General features: G+C 43.4%; 1 protein-coding gene across 3 annotated transcripts in view; it reads left to right on the top strand.

Moving 5' to 3' along the window:
- The window catches only part of LOC131916707 (ATP-binding cassette sub-family A member 17-like), an 80,799-nt gene that overhangs the window by 51,709 nt on the left and 12,853 nt on the right, over positions 1–16,237 (top strand). For all 3 annotated transcript variants that reach the window (XR_009380587.1, XM_059270173.1, XM_059270172.1), the window contains 7 exons: positions 1,759–2,032; positions 2,196–2,400; positions 3,319–3,538; positions 5,882–6,040; positions 9,953–10,131; positions 11,130–11,252; positions 13,282–13,476. Coding sequence is in view for 2 of the 3 variants with exons in the window: in XM_059270173.1 (XP_059126156.1) it covers positions 1,759–2,032; positions 2,196–2,400; positions 3,319–3,538; positions 5,882–6,040; positions 9,953–10,131; positions 11,130–11,252; positions 13,282–13,476 (1,355 nt within the window). In the remaining variant the exon portion in view is untranslated. The remainder of the gene's footprint in view (positions 1–1,758; positions 2,033–2,195; positions 2,401–3,318; positions 3,539–5,881; positions 6,041–9,952; positions 10,132–11,129; positions 11,253–13,281; positions 13,477–16,237) is intronic.

Raw genomic sequence — 16,237 nt, 5'->3', positions numbered from 1 at the left:
ACCATGAATCGAACCATTAGCCCAAACAAACCTTTCTCTTAGGTATTTGTTATGGTGACAGAAAGCTGGCTTAATACACTGTGCTTCTCAAAGCTTCAGTTTCTTCATACATGAACTTGGGAGAAGCCTTTTGTGTAGGATCGCTGGGGAGGTTTTATAATGAATATTTTGTATAGTTGGTGTCCAATGTAATAATGTCATTTTTTTTTAAAGATCACTAAAGGTCTTTTTCAGCTTTAAAAGTATAGGTAGGTTGTATGTGAGATGTGGCACTATGAATTGAGAATATAATCATAAACAGAATTAGTGCCAGCCCTCAAGGAACTTCTAAGCAAGAGGCCTAGTTCTGATATGTAGTTCCAGAACTAGTAGCAATGATTACAATCTCAGCTTGGGAGGATCCAAGGAAACCCCGCGGTCAGAGCCTGCCACCTGATTGGCTTGGCTAGTGGGAAGGGCAGATAACCGAAGACATTCCAAACAACAGAATCTGCATGCTTAAGGGACTCATTGGTGCCCAGAGAATCTAAAGACAGGAAGCCAAGAGTCTGGATAGTGGTTAGATAGGTTTATCTCATTCTGTCAGAATGCAACAGGAAAGAAAATAGAGGTTTATTCTGGCACATGGTGCCAAAAGTTAAGAAGTTCAAGAGTGAGGTATCATCTGTCGGCTTTTGAGGAGAGCTTCACATTGTGTGTTGGAACATGGTGGACAGGAGGAAGGAATTTCATGGTAGGAAGGAGAAGCTGAATCCACTGACATAATAGCACACTCTTGCCATAACCAACCACCTCCAGAGAAGTAACCCACTCCTGCTAGAGCAGGAATAACCCCGAAGGGTGAAGCATCCAACCACACAGTCATCCACGTCAAAGTGCTCATCACCTTCCTGTTCCATTACACCGGGACTGACTTTCTATGTAACTCAGAGGGAACAAACTCCATCCAAAACCTAACAGAGAAAATGGGTTCTAAGCCAGGCATGGTAGCACACGCTTTTAGTCTCAGCACTCAGGAGGCAGAGGCAGGCCAATCTCTGTGAATTCCAGGCCAGCCTGGGCTACATAGTAAGAACTTGTCTCAAACACAAACAACAACAAAAACAAAACAGAAAGTACACTTTATAGTATGTGGATGTGTGGCTTTGTCTAGAGGTCAGAGTCACTGCAAGTTGGTAGGTCTGAGTATACTATTATTAGGTGTGTCCTTTTTTTTTTTTTTAAAAGATTTATTATATAACAGTGTTCTGCCTGCATGTGTGTCTGCAGGTCAGAAGAGGGCACCAGATCTCATTATAGATGGTTTTGAGCCACCGTGTGGTTGCTGGGAATTGAACTCAGGACCTCTGGAAGACAAGTCAGTGCTCTTAACCTCTGAGTCATCTCTCCAGCCCTAGGTGTGTCCTTTTGCACCAGGTACAGAGATATTATATAAATGGTGAAGAGTTTTGTTTAGGACCACATGGTCCAGGAAGACATTATAGGGCTAGACATATTGAGATGGTAGTAAGGAAAAAAGTAGTTGGAATTCAAAAGGACTTAAAAGATGGAAATTTGGAGATCATCTGGAATTCAATATGGAGCAGGGCAGGAGAAGGCCAGCCTTTGGATGTATGTGAGGTTGGTGGTGGGGAACCCAGAAGGAACAGAAGATTGGGAGTATGGGGGGGGGGAGGCTCATGACGGATGCACTGTATGCCTGGTGTGATATTTTCTCAGCAATTCTTACTGCCCAATGTACCTTTGGCTCCCTTCTAGGTCCTGTAGAGGACTTCCTACTGAAAAAGGCAAAAGAGGGCCCTGAGGACTTTGATAAGCTCTATGTGGTGGCAGCTTCTTTTGAAGATGTGAATAACCACACCATAGTGAAGGCACTGTTCAACAACCAGGCATACCATTCCCCTGGCCTGGCTCTGACTCTGGTGGACAATTTTCTCTTCAAGTTGCTTTCTGGTGCCAATGCTTCCATTACCACAACCAACTACCCTCAACCTCTGACGGCCGAAGAGCTCTCAGAGAGTGTCTTGTACCAGTACGTGCGACTTCCCCCAGCCTCAAGCCTACACATCTGTAGGGACTCTCGCTTTCCCGCTATTTCTTTCTTTGCCTCATTTTAATTCCAAATGATTGTTTTGGAAGAAGGCTGCAATTCACAGTTCTACTTAAACTTCTGTCTCACGTTCTGTCTTTTACAGGGGCCCTAAAGGACATTACCTTGTTATCAACTTTCTTTTTGGAATAGCTTTCCTGTCAAGCTCTTTCTCCATCTTGACAGTCACAGAGAAGAACATCAAGTCTAAGCACATCCAGTTTGTAAGCGGCGTCAGTGTGGTTGCGTTCTGGCTCTCCGCTCTGCTGTGGGATCTCATTTCTTTCCTTGTCCCCACTCTCCTGCTAGTGGTGAGTACTGGGTGGCACTGGGGTCATTCCCTGTGGACAGGGACTCCCCTTAAAGCCCCATATGCAGAACCAGCTGGGAAGTTCAAGTGGGAGCCAGCCCTGACTAGAAAGGTGGATACGAAAGCTCTTTCATCACCAACCCTGGTACGAGTTCATTTAGCTTTGATGTCTTCAGGAAAGGGGTACCTTGCTCTGCGGTGTTTATGTGGCACCCACAGAGCGGCTGCTTCCAGTCAATGAGAAACAATGTTTTGGAGATATGTATGTATTATTCAGAAGTAGATAGTCAGAGAACAGGGGTTGACGTATTTGGTTGTGATGGAATCAAGTAGTCTGAGGGCGCCCTGAGTATTTTGTGCAGAGTGGGTCATCCCCTGCTTTGTTCTCTGTGTTTCATAAGCATCTCTTCATCCTACTTCACTGCATCACTGACACTCCGGGCAGCTCCCTGAGAGCCGATCTCAGAGTCTGCGCTTTAGTTCATGAGTGAATGCTTGTGAAGTATTGTTAACGGCTTGCTTTAAAACCTGAGATTGGGGTTGGGGATTTAGCTCAGTGGTAGAGCGCTTGCCTAGCAAGCACAAGGCCCTGGGTTCAGTCCTCAGCTCTGGAAAAATAAAATAAAATAAAATAAAACCTGAGATTAAGGGCCTGGGAGAATGCTCGGTGAGTAAACGTATTTGCTCACAGGCCTTACGACCTGAGTTTAATCTCTAGATCATACAAGATGGCAGGAAGAACCAACTCTAGAGAGTTGTCCTCTGTCCTCCACACACACACATTCCTGGCACACAAGCAGTAACTCCACCCCATGCCGACAGATACATGAATTAAGTAAAGCTGAAATGACTGTATTACTAGCACTTAGAATGAACGCTCACTGATGTTTCCCAAATTCTCCCTCTCTCCTTTCTTAAGTTGGTGTTTTTCTGGTATAAGGAAGAAGCTTTTGCCCATGCTGAGAGCACCCCGGCGGTGGTCTTGATAATGATGCTCTACGGCTGGGCTGTCATCCCTTTCATCTACACAGTCAGCTTCTCTTTTAAAACTCCTGGGAATGCGTGCGCTAAGCTTGTGGTAATGCTCACCTTCTTGAGCATCGGCCCCCTTGTGCTTGTCACGGTCACAAGTGATAAAGGTGAGATCACATCTATGTTTTGCGTAAACCTCTCCTCTAACAGCCCCGGTGGCTACACCCTCAAAAATGTGTGTCTACCAAAGACCCGTGAGAAAATGTTCACAGCTGCCGTGGGCTGAAGATTCCCAGCTGGAGTGTGCCAAACACATCTCCACAGTGGACGGACAAACAGTTCAATCAAATTCACTCAGTAGATTATTGCTCAGCTTTAAAAAGGGACCACATGGAGCTAAAGAGTCTGCTATGTGTTGTGTGAAGTCCATGAACAGACAAAGTTAATCTTGGAAACAGAATCAGAAAAGAGGCTGCTTCTGGGTTGTGGGGAAAGGGCTGACTAAAGGAACCACACACTAGGGGACCATGGGAACGAAGAGGTCTTCTTGATCAGGAACTGGGCACTACTTTACATGGCTGTACACACTTACTAATCATTGTTCACCTGGGATCCATGCACTTCACTAAAATGTAGTGTTCTTTACTTCTAATTGAAGGTAATGAGTCAATTAATAAGTCAACATTGGAGGAAGGCTTCCTGGTAAGCAAAAGAAACTAAGATTGAGTCATTATTTACAACTACACCTGAAACTGGCATCTTCACGTTTGTGCTACCATCTCTGCATCAGGGTTGGACAAAAATGACTGATATGGCCGGGCGGTGGTGGCGCACTCCTTTAATCCCAGCACTCGGGAGGCAGAGGCAGGCGGATCTCTGTGAGTTCGAGGCCAGCCTGGTCTCCAAAGCGAGTTCCAGGAAAGGCACAAAGCTACACAGAGAAACCCTGTCTCGAAAAACCAAAAAAAAAAAAAAAAAAAAAAAGACTGATATGTTACCTCTACAATGCTCTTTTTATTAAGATTTATTTTATTATCATGTGTATGTGTCCGTGTTTTTCTGTGTGAATGTGCACAAAATTGGGGGGTTCACATGGAGGTCAGAAGAGGGCCCCAGATCCTCTGGAACTATGGTGACAAGTGATTGTCAGCTGTCTGACATAGTTGCTGAGACCCAAACTCCAGTCGTCTGTAAGAGCGGAAAGTTCTTAACTGTTGACCCTCTCTCCAGCCCCTGCGATGCTCCTGTTCACTTGCATTTATGCCTCACAACTTCAGGTTGACTTTTCTTCCCTTCCTCTTTTTTCTTTTTTCTTTTCTTTTGTTTGTTTTGTTTTCAAAACAAGGTTTCTCTGTGTAACAGCCCTGGCTGTCCTGGAACTTGCTTTATAGACCAGGCTGGCCTCAAACTCACAGAGATCCGCCTGCCTCTGCCTCCCAAGTGCTGGGATTAAAGGCATGCACCACCACAGCCCAGCCCTTTTCTTTATTTTTAAAAGTAATTTTTATTTGGGGGTTTGGCGAGATGGATGAGCAGTTAACAACATTGGCTGCTCTTCTAGAGAACCCAGGTTTTATTTCCAGCACCCACATGGTGGTTCACAAATGTCTATAACTCCAGTCCCAGGAGGTCAAGGGTACTGAAAATAGGCACAGGCAAAACACTCATACACATAAAAATTAAGAAGAATTATTTTATGTGCATAAATGTTTTCTTGAATGTCTGTACGTACATCACTTGTGTGACTGGTACCCACAGAGGCCATCAAGACGTGTCAGATTCCTTGAAACTGGAGTTAGAGTGCTGTGAGCTGCCACGTGGGTGCTGAGAACCAAATCCAGATCCCCTGTAAGAGCCGTGAGTGCCCTAACCACTGAACTATCTCTCCAGCCCTGATCCTTATTTTTTACTTAAAATTTGGTTTACAATTCCCCTTTTATTTGGGGAGTTTTTCTCTTTCCTAAGGGACCCTTCATGGCAATTTAGTCTCCATAAACTATGGAGGAAGGGATCATATACCCCTTCTGACTGCAAGATGACACTCCAGAACTGGGAACATGGTAGAGTACTTGCTGGGCATGTATGAGGCCCTAGGTTCCATCCTCAGTACTGGGGAAATAAGACACTAGAACAGCTCCAGACTGGCTCCTATGCCCTGTTGCATCTGTCTCAGCTCACCTCCAACCTGTACCCTCTGCCTTTCCTCCTCTGTTTACCCAGCCCTCCTGTAGCCATGCCCCCTCAGATTTTCTCAGACAACGTGCTCTTCAGGTTTGCCTACCAGAACAAAGATGTGGAAATAAAGAGACAAAGTGAAGGAACTAAGCAAAGAAAAGTTCTGGTGGCCTAGAGGCTGAATGACTAGAGGGAGAGTCAACACCAGGAGTCAGGGAAACCAGGTTTCTGGTGGAGACCTGAGAGTCTGGACTAAAGAAGTGAGTGAGGAGGGATGGTGAAGTGAGCACTTTGACTCACGCAAGTAAAATCCATACTTTCTGTTCTCTTTGCAGACCTTGGCTATGCAGAACTCTCAGACTCCTTGGATTATATTTTCCTAATATTTCCTGGACATTGCCTGGGAATGGCTTTTTCCAACTTGTACTATAACTTTGAACTAAAAAAGCTTTGCAATGCTAAGAACTTGAGTGACATTGACTGCAATGATGTTTGTAAGTATTATAAATGAAATTTGCTGGTAACAGTTTTATTTATTTTTATTTCATGTGCATAGGTGTTTTGCTTGCAAATCTGTCTGTATAAGGGTGTGGGATGCCCTGGAACTGGAGCTACAGACAGTTGTGAACTGTCATGTGGGTGCTGGGAATTGAACCCAAGTCCTCTGGAAGAGCAGCCAGTGCTCTTTACCACTGAGCCATCTTTCCAGCCTCTATGCTGATAACATTTTTATACTGATATTATTTATATAATATGATTTTTTGTTGTTTTTTTTTTTGAGACAGGGTTTCTCTGTGTAGCCCTGGCTGTCCTGGAACTCACTCTGTAGACTAGGTTGGCCTCAAACTCACAGAGATCTATCTGCCTCTGCCTCCTGAGTGCTGGGATTAAAGGTGTGCACCACCACTACCCAAATGATTTGTCTTTTTTGAGACAAAGTCTCTCTATGTATCCCTGACTGTCCGGGAACTCACTATTTAAACTAGGCTAGCCTTGAACTTGCTATAATTCATTGTAACATTCACCTTTTATATGAAATGACATAGTATTTGCATATAAGCTATGCATATCTGAACACACACCCCTCCGTGTGTGTGTGTGTGTGTGTGTGTGTGTGTGTGTGTGTGTTGCTGAGAATCTAACACAGAGCCTTGTGCATACCAGGCAAGTGTTCTGCCACTGAACTATATTCAAGTCTGCTCTCACATACTTTAAATTATCTTTAAATTTCTTAAAACAGTAATATAATGTAAATGCTATGTAAATAGTAGTTATTCTATATTTAAGAATAACGACAAGGGAAAAACTATAGATATTTAGTACAGATACAGTTTTTATTTTCTGAAAAGTTTTGATACCCCCAATTTCTCATTGGTTGAACCCATGGATACAGAACCTAGGAATACAGAGAGATAACTGTACTTTGCCATTTTGTATAGGACTCAAGAATGTGTAGATTTTTGTGTGGATATGAACCACTGCCATGCTAAGGGAAGACAATAACCTACAGGTATACCAAAAGGAGACTAGTTAACAAATTGTGGTACACCTAGACAAAAGAAAATGATATAAGTATCAAAAGTGATTTTATCTGTATATTCTGTTTTTTCTTTTTCTTTTTTTTCTTCTCTCTCTCTCTCTCTCTCTCTCTCTTTCTCTTTGTTTTTCAAGACAGGGTTTCTCTGTGTATTTTTAATGCCTGTCCTGAATCTCACTCTGTAGACCAGGCTAGCCTCAAACTCACAGAGATCCGCCTGTCTCTGCCTCTTGAGTGCTGGGATTAAAGGTGTGTGCCATCACCACCCAGTTTATCTGTATATTCTTATGTGGTCAATGTCCATTATATATTAAGTGAAGTAAGTACATTGGAGAAGAAAATGCATAGTATTATTCCATTTTTATTTTAGAAGATAATATCTGGGCCAGTGAGATGGCTCAGTGCTTGCTGCCAAGTCTGATGACCTAAGTTTGACCCCTGGGACTCCCCTGGTGGAAGGAGAGGATGGACTCCCACAAGCTGTCTAACCTCCAAACTTGCTGTAGCATATGTGCCCCCTGCCCTATGCATACACACATGTGCACACAAATAAGTAAATAAATAAACGTAATTTTACAAATTAAGGGCTAGAGAGATGGCTCAGCTGTTAAGAGCACTCATTGCTCTTCCAGAAGCTCTGAGTTCAATTCCTAGCACCCTCATAGTGACTAATAACTATTTGTAATTCCAACTCTAGGGAATATTTTCTTTGGGTCTCTGTGAACACCAGGTACGCACATGATGATATACAGACACACATGCAGGCAAAACACCTATACACATAAAATAATAAAATAATTTTAATAAGATAATATCTACAGGTTGAAGGTTAGTAGTAATTTGACTAATATGCAATAATGCCCTGGGTTGGAGCATCAATACTGAACAATAAATATAAATAAAAGAATTATGCATGAAACTATGCAATTATTACAATGTTTAAGGAAATGAAAAGTATTTTCATTGCTTACTTCATTCTTTTTTATTTTTCCCCAATGAGCATATATTTATTATATAATTTTAAAATACATATATTTACAAAAATTTAAGGCAGATCAGATAAAAAAGAGAATAGAGCCCTTCAGAGCTGGTTTGGTTTGGTTTGGTTTGGTTTGGTTTGGTTTGGTTTTGCAGTGCTGGATGAAACCCCTAGGGTGTCCTGCATGCTAAGCAAGTACTTTTCCACTGAGCTAACACCCAACTCTCCTCCTGAGATCTTTCTATTGAGTGGGCAGTTCACTTGCAGGGGCATTGATGGTTGAAAGAACAATCAAACGTACAAGTATTTTGTGTTTTAGATAAATGTCATATAAACAAGGAAAAGTCTCTGATTATTATTAATTTTTTGCCTCAAATATGATAAGCATGCTTTACCGCTGAGGGACTTTTTCAATTCTTTTTATTTCTTTTTTTAATGCTTGTTTTATTTATTTGATTTTTAAATTTTATTTTATGTGCATTGGTGTTTTAACTCCATGTATGTCTGTGTGAGGGTGTCAGACCTCCTGGAACTAGCGAGGAGACAGTTGTGAACTGCTGTGTGGATGCTGGGAGTTGAACTTAGATCCTCTGGAAGAGAAGCCAGGGCTTTTAACTGCTGAGCCATCTCTCCAGCCCACTTTTATTTCTTTTTTTTCTTTTTTTTTTTTTTTTTTTTTTGGTTTTTTTTTTTTTGGTTTTTCGAGACAGGGTTTCTTTGGAGCTTTGGAGACCAGGCTGGCCTCGAACTCACAGAGATCCGCCTGCCTCTGCCTCCCGAGTGCTGGGATTAAAGGCGTGCGCCACCACCGCCCGGCCCACTTTTATTTCTTAATTGACAAAAATTATATGTAATTATACAATACAGCATGAGAAAAGTCTTATTACATTCTTTTTTAAAATAATGTTTTTATTTGTTCTTTGATAATTTCGTGAAATATTTTTCTTATTTTTCCCCTCCCCAAACTCCTTCCAGGTTTTCCTCTGTGTTCCTATCCACCCAACTTCCAGTTCTTTCTCTCTTAAAATAAACAAACAAACAACAAGCATAGGGTTTGGTTTGTGTCAGGGGATGACTTCCGCGCGTGAAGCCTGCCCGGCAGTGTGGCTGATACACCCAGTGTCACTCCATGGAAGAAATTCACTCTTTTTCCCAGCAGTTATCTTCTGCAAGTAGCTTCCTGAGTAGGGTGGAACGTCATGCCCACTTCTCCTCCTCTGTGCTGGGATCTTGTCTGGCTTGAGCCCCTGCAGATCTTATGCATGCTGTCACCGCATCTCCCCCATTGTGTCACCACCTCTAGCTCTTCTGATTTTTCTGCCCCTTCTTTTGCATCGATCACTGAGCCTTGAGGAGAAGGGTGAAATATAGGCATTTCAGTTAGGCCTGAGCCTTCCAAAGTTCTGCAGAGAACTGCAAAAAGAACCTTCTCTGATGCATTGATTAGTGGGTATAACCGTATGCCATTAGGAGTCATTTGATTGCTACGTTTATTTAGCAGAATAATAGTAGGTTTTCCCCTAGGGCTCATGACCCTATTTAATCACAAGTTCTTGGATGTTGTTTTGTTTGTTTGTTTGTTGTCGTTTTTAAGACAGTCTCTCACATATATCTCAGGATTCCCTGGAATTGCTAAATAGTCCAGAAAAGTCTCATGTTTATGATGATCTTCCCACCATGCTCAGCAAATTGCTTGGTTTTTATAGAGCATTGGTTACAGCAAGGAAAAAATATTCTTGCTTACCATTTGCTAGGATGTGGTGATAAGCATTGATGATGCTTCTTTTAGTAATATTTGTTACTATGGAAATTTACTTGCTATATATAAAGACGAGGAATACTTTGAAAATCTCCAAAAAGGTGTGCTAACATCTGTTTATTTCTTATCAGCAGAAGGATATGTGGTCCAAAAGAACATCTATGCCTGGGAATCTCTGGGGATAGGGAAGTACCTGACAGCTTTGGCTTTCTTGGGACTTTTGTACATCATCCTGATTTTCCTCATTGAAGCCAATACATTCTCCGTACTGAAATCCAGGCTTTCTGGCTTTTCTAGGAAAAAAAAATTGGTGAGTAAATAGAGGTGAAAGTCAAGTAAAAACAGGTCAAGGCCTGGCAGTGGTTCTCAACCTTCCCAATGCTGTGACCCTTTGATACAGTTCCTTATGTTGTAGTGACTCCCAAACATAAAATTATTTTCATTCCTATTTTATCACTGTGATTTTGCTGCTGTTATGAATCCTAATGTAAATATCTGATATGCAGGATAGCTGATATGCAACCCCTATGAAAGGATCATTTGACCTTCAAAGGGATCGCAACCCACAGGTTGAGAACCACTGCTCTAGAGCTTCCTTCCTGTGTTCTTTAGCTGTCTTGATTCTCCATATCAGAGGGATCCCAGAGCCCATCTGTTTAATCCCAGGGCAGAGAGGTGACAGCCCATGCCCAGAGACCTCCAGAGGAGGAGAAGAACCTGACTAGCCCCCTGAGACCCTGGTCCACAAATGGTCCCCTGGGGTGTTTTAAGGGCCAGCTCCTCAGCTGAATAGAAACAAGACCCTGGCTTGCTAGAACAACTCCCCTTGTGAAACACCCCCTCTGCAGTCAGCTATGAGCAGACTAGGGAAAGGCCTGTTCTGTTAGCCCCAGGAACCAACACCCTCCAGAGGAAACTGAAGGATACGGGCTTTTGTTATATCTTCACTTTCCTGGGCTTTAAATTTGTTTTCTTCAGCCGGGCAGTGGTGGCACACACCTTTAATCCTGACACTCGGGCAGAGCCAGGCCAATCTCTGTGAGTTCCAGGCCAGCCTGGTCTACAGAGCGAGATCCAGGACAGGCACCAAAACTACACAGAGAAACCCTGTCTCGAAAAAACAAACAACAACAACAAAAATTGATTTCTTCAAAACCTGATGCTTTGTGATTTGTAAGCCTACCTCCTCATGGTCTCAGTATCTTCCTTCGAGGTGTACCCGAGAGACCCAGTCCCTTCTGACTCCAGTCAAGTTCTACCTTCTACCCTTGTAAATGTTACATGTCTGCCCTTGTCTCGGGAACACAGGGAACATTCCTCAATGTAACAGAGCCGGAAGACAAAGATGTACTAGATGAGACAGAAACCATCAAGTTTTATTTGGAAACATTACTAAAGAAAAATCCACTTATTGTTAAAGACGTGTCAAAGGTAAAGCTAGATTCAGCTTTGCTCCTTTATCTGTTTGTCTGTTTGATTTGGGACAGGGTCCTCTTAGGCAGCCTACACAGACCTTGAAGTCATGATCCTCCTACCCCTGCTTCCTGAATACTCTGATTGCAATCTTATAGTTGACTTTAGAAAGCAAGATACTTTTCTTTTTTTGGCGGGGGTGGTTTCAAGACAGGGTTTCTCTGTGTAGCTTTGGTGCCTGTCCTGGATCTTGCTCTGTAGACCAGGCTGGCCTCGAACTCACAGAGATCTGCCTGGCTCTGCCTCCTGAGTGCTGGGATTCAAGGTGTGTGCTACTACCGGCTGGCAAAATGTTTTTATTTTATTTTTGAGTATTTTGCCTGCATGTCTGTGCACTATGTGCATACCTGGTGCCCACAGAGGCCAGAATAAGGCATCACATCCCCTAGAACTGGACTATGGATGATCGTGAGCCACCGTGTGGGTGCTGGGAATTGAACCCAGGTCCTCTGGAAGAACAGTCGGTGTTCTTAACTGCTAAGCCATCTGTTTCTCCCAAAAGATACTTTTCTTTTGGGCATTTTACACACAGAACCAGCCTTCTCCTGGGCTTGTGGCCTGTCCACAGTGGCAGACGGGCTTCCAGGGAAGACAGACTTGGTGAGGTTTCTCTGCCTGAGAAGAAAGCACACCTGAGTTCATGTTATGCCAGGGACAGAGCCTGTTGTACCTTTATTGTCCCTTCTGTGGTCACCTGGATAAAGAGAGGCCTGAGATAGTAGGAAATGAGAGCCATGCTTGCTAAAAACCTGAGAAGGAAGAGGAGGGACATAGCCGGACGGTGGTAGCACATGCCTTTGACCCCAGCACTCAGGAGGCAGAGGCAGGTGGCTCTCTGTGAGTTCAAGTCCAGCCTGGTCTACAGAGTGAGTTCCAGGACAGGCACCAAAGCTACACAGAGAAACTCTGTCTCGAAAAACCAAAAACAGGAAAAAAAAAAAAAAAAAAAAGAAAGAACAGGAGAGCTGTGAGAGGCTTGACCTCTTGTATCCAGATGACAACCGTAGAGGTGCCAGGTGGGCTAAGGGTTCTGGAAACTAAATGGAGCCCCCAGGTTTCTCTGAGATTCCTAGGAAAAATTTCAAAATGTCTTTCGAACGTCCAGGTGTTTTATAGCATTTCCCCCCAGGTTTGTCAATCATGTTGTTTTCCTTCGGTATCTAGTGGTTAAAAAAAACAAAAAACAGCAATGGTGGTGCATGCCTTTGATCCCAGCACTGGGGTGCCATGGACTAGTCTTTGTACACTGTAAATATGTATTGCTCTCATTGTTAATGAAAAGCTGATTGGCCGATGGCTAGGCAGGATTTGGGGGGCAGAGAGAGTGCTGGGAAGAAGGGCAGAGTCAGAGGAGTTGCCAGCCAGATGGAAAAGAAGGAGGACATGCAGGAGAGGTAAATGCCACAAAGCCTCAGGGCAGCACATAGATTAATAGAAATGGCTTAGTTTAAGTTGTAAGAGCTAGTTAGTGATAAGCCTGAGCTATTAGCCTAGTATTTATGAAAAATACTAAGTCTCTGAGTGGTTGTTTGGGAAGCAGCTGGCAGAACAGAGCTGATCACGCTGCGGTCCTGAACGACAAAAACTCCGCCTACACTGGGGAGACAGAGGCAGGTATATTTCTGAATTTGAAGCCAGCCTGGTCTACAGAGCAAGTTCTAGGACAGCTGGGGCTATATAGAGAAACCCTGTCTTGAAAAACAAAAACAAAAACAAACAAAAAAACAAACCAAACAATGAAACAAACCCTTCAGCAACATCAAAGGGTTTTATTTGCTCGGGTACAAAGAGAAATGGCTTACCTCCAAGAACTAAGTTCACAATGTGCAGGGGCTGCAGGAAGAAAGGGAACTTTATGGGACAGTGGCTGGAAGGAGACGATAGCCTGAGTTTGGGTCATAAGAAGCTGCTTACACCTGCTAGGTCGAGTGTGTAGTGGCTGCTGGATGCTAGCCTCCTCTCTGCATCTCTGCCTTGTGTCTCTCAGGTCTATAAAGAGAAGGTACCTGTGCTGGCTGTAAACAAGGTGTCCTTCACCGTTAATGAAAAAGAATGCTTTGGCCTTCTGGGCCTCAATGGAGCTGGGAAGACTTCCATTTTCAACATGCTGACTGGGGAGCAGCCCATCACTTCAGGAAATGCCTTTGTCAAGGGTTTCAGTGTCAAGTCTGACCTAGTGAAGGTGGGTGTGGCCTGCAACAAATCTTGGGGACTGATACAGGATTCAGGGTCATGAAGCTTAGAACTTGATCCCTAAAAAGTCCATGTGTCTCTTTCATTTGTAACCCCCAAATCTAAATGCATCTTAGATGTTCCTCTGAACTCTAGATCAGATGTCTAGCTGCTTACATAACACTACCTCTCAAATGCCTACAGGAACCACAGTGAGCCCCATAGCATCTCCACTCCCTTGTCTTCCCTCCTCCTCCTTCTGTCCTTCCATAGCAGTGAGAGAATACACACCCACCTGTCATTCAAGGTATCATCCAAGTTATCCAGTTGGCAACCATGGTGCGTGGAGGCTCCCACCAAAAAACCCTCAGATCTGCTCTCTTAAGCCCATTTCTACCACAGTCACCCTAGTCTGTGTCTTCCTTCTCTGTAGAACTTGGTAACCCTGGCCTTTTCCAGCTTCAACCCTAAGCCTTCTTTTGCTTACTCCGCAGCTTCCCTCTCTCTTGTTCAACTCTAGCGCTAACAGTTCTTTCTCAGACTCTTAGTAAATCTTTTGTTTTGCTTTGAGACAGAGTTTCATGATGTAATCTAGACTGGCCTCAAACATGAGATCCCGAAGGTTGGGATTATAGGTATGTACCACCATCGCTGGCTCCTTTGGTAGATGGTTATCTGTTCCTGAAGGTTATTGCATTCCTAGGTGCTGTGTGTACATCCCAGTGTCCTCAAACTCTCTCCCTGCTTGGTCCTTTTGGTTTCTCTGGCTCCCATTACCATCCACTTGCTGATGCTTCCCAAGTAGCCATATATCCACCCCAACTCTAGTCCTGTGTGTCAAATTGTAGAACTCAGCTTCCATAACTGTGCAAGCCAATCCCCATGGCCTCTTTTTATATATCTACACATACATTATATATAAAAGCATACAGTGAGAAGATTTTTGTTTTGTTTGTTTGGTTGGTTGGTCTTTGTTTTTTTTTGACACAGGGTTCTATGTATAGCACTGTCTGTCCTGGAACTCACTCTGTAGACCAGGCTGGCCTCGAACTCACAGAGTGCTGGGATTAAAGGTGTATGCCACCACCTCCTGGCTGTTTGTTTTTGAGACAGTGTCTCACTGTGTAGCCCTGGCTGGCCTGGAACTCTCTAGACAGATATCCTCCTGCCTCTGTCTACAAGTTCGGTTCTGGGATTCTGTCAGTGAGGCTGTTTAATATGTTTGTGGTTGAAGCCTATAAGGAAGGAAGACAAAACAGTATTTGAAGTTCATAGCTAAAATGTATCCAACATTGTAAAAGACAATAGATTATAATTGAGTGACGCCCTGCTGATCATAAACAGGGTAAATAAAAAAAGAATTGGCTCCAAAGAATATTTTTATAGTAAAATGTTGTGGAATATTAGTTTAAAATGTGTTACATTTGTTTATGCTGTGGAATATTTGTTTAATGATGCAAAGATGTGTTGCATTCTTTTTTTTTTTTTTTTTTTTTTTTGGTTTTTCGAGACAGGGTTTCTCTGTGTAGCTTTGCGCCTTTCCTGGAACTCACTTGGTAGTCCAGGTTGGCCTCGAACTCACAGAGATCCACCTGGCTCTGCCTCCCGAGTGCTGAGATTAAAGGCGTGCGCCACCACCGCGCGGCGTGTTGCATTCTTTTATGTTGCATTTGTTTAACTTTGTAAAGCTGTGTTACCTGATAGTCTAATAAAGAGCTGAGCCAGGAGATGGTGGTGCACGCCTTTAATCCCAGCACTCGGATCTCTGTGAGTTCGAGGCCAGCCTGATCTACAAAGTGAGTTCCAGGACAGTCTCCAAAGCTACACAGAGAAACCCTGTCTCAGGGAAAAAAAAGAAAAAAAGAAAGAAAGAAAGAACTGAACGGCCAATAGCTAGGCAGGAGAGAGGGATAGGCAGGGCTGTCAGGCAGAGAGAATAAATAGGAGGAGAAATCTAGGCTCCAGAGAAGGGAAGGGAGTGAGAAAAGGAGAAGGAGAGGAAGACACCAGGGACCAGCCACGCAGCCAGCCACAGAGTAAGAAAGAAAGAAAGACATATCAAATTAAGAAAGGTAAAAAGCCCAGAGGCAAAACATAGTTAAAGAGAAACAGATTAATTTAAATTAGAAAAGCTGGGTAGAAACAAGCTAACCCAAGGCTGGGCATTCATTAGTAAGAATAAGTCTCCACGTATTTATTTGGGAGCTGGGTAGCAAGCCCCCAAAGAGCAAAAAGAAACAAACAAACAAACAAAACCCAACTACAGTAAAACTTCTGTAAACAAATCCAAAAGAGAAAATCTAAGGTAACCCATCAGTGAAAGGTGGAGGCCAGGCCGTGGGGAGCGCATGCCTTTAATCCCAGCAGTCGGGAGGCAGAGGCAAATCTCTGTGAATTGGAGGCCAGCCTGATCTACAGAGTGTGTCCCAGGACAGCCTAGGGGGTTACACAGAGAAACCCTGTCTCAAAAATAAAAACAAACAAACAAACAAATAAAATAAATAAAAGGTGGGTTACCTTAAGAACAGCATTTAGGTTGGCATCAGACTTCTGAACCCAGACCAGAAGGCAGAGGACACCACCAATGTAGGTAATAACCCACTCCAGAGTAGCAATGTTACATGAAACTGTACTTCAAGAAAAAGCCACTTTGGAGAAGTAGCTCAAACTCCATTCCAACATGCATCAAGTCCTTGATTCCACCTCCGTCATCACACATGCAGAATTTGTTTTTTATTGCCATGAGGTGTGTTTTATTTTCATTAATCATA

This window comes from Peromyscus eremicus, chromosome 8a (assembly GCF_949786415.1).
Source record: "Peromyscus eremicus chromosome 8a, PerEre_H2_v1, whole genome shotgun sequence".
NCBI classification, from domain to species: domain Eukaryota; kingdom Metazoa; phylum Chordata; class Mammalia; order Rodentia; family Cricetidae; genus Peromyscus; species Peromyscus eremicus.
This window is presented reverse-complemented; position numbering and strand designations above follow the sequence as displayed.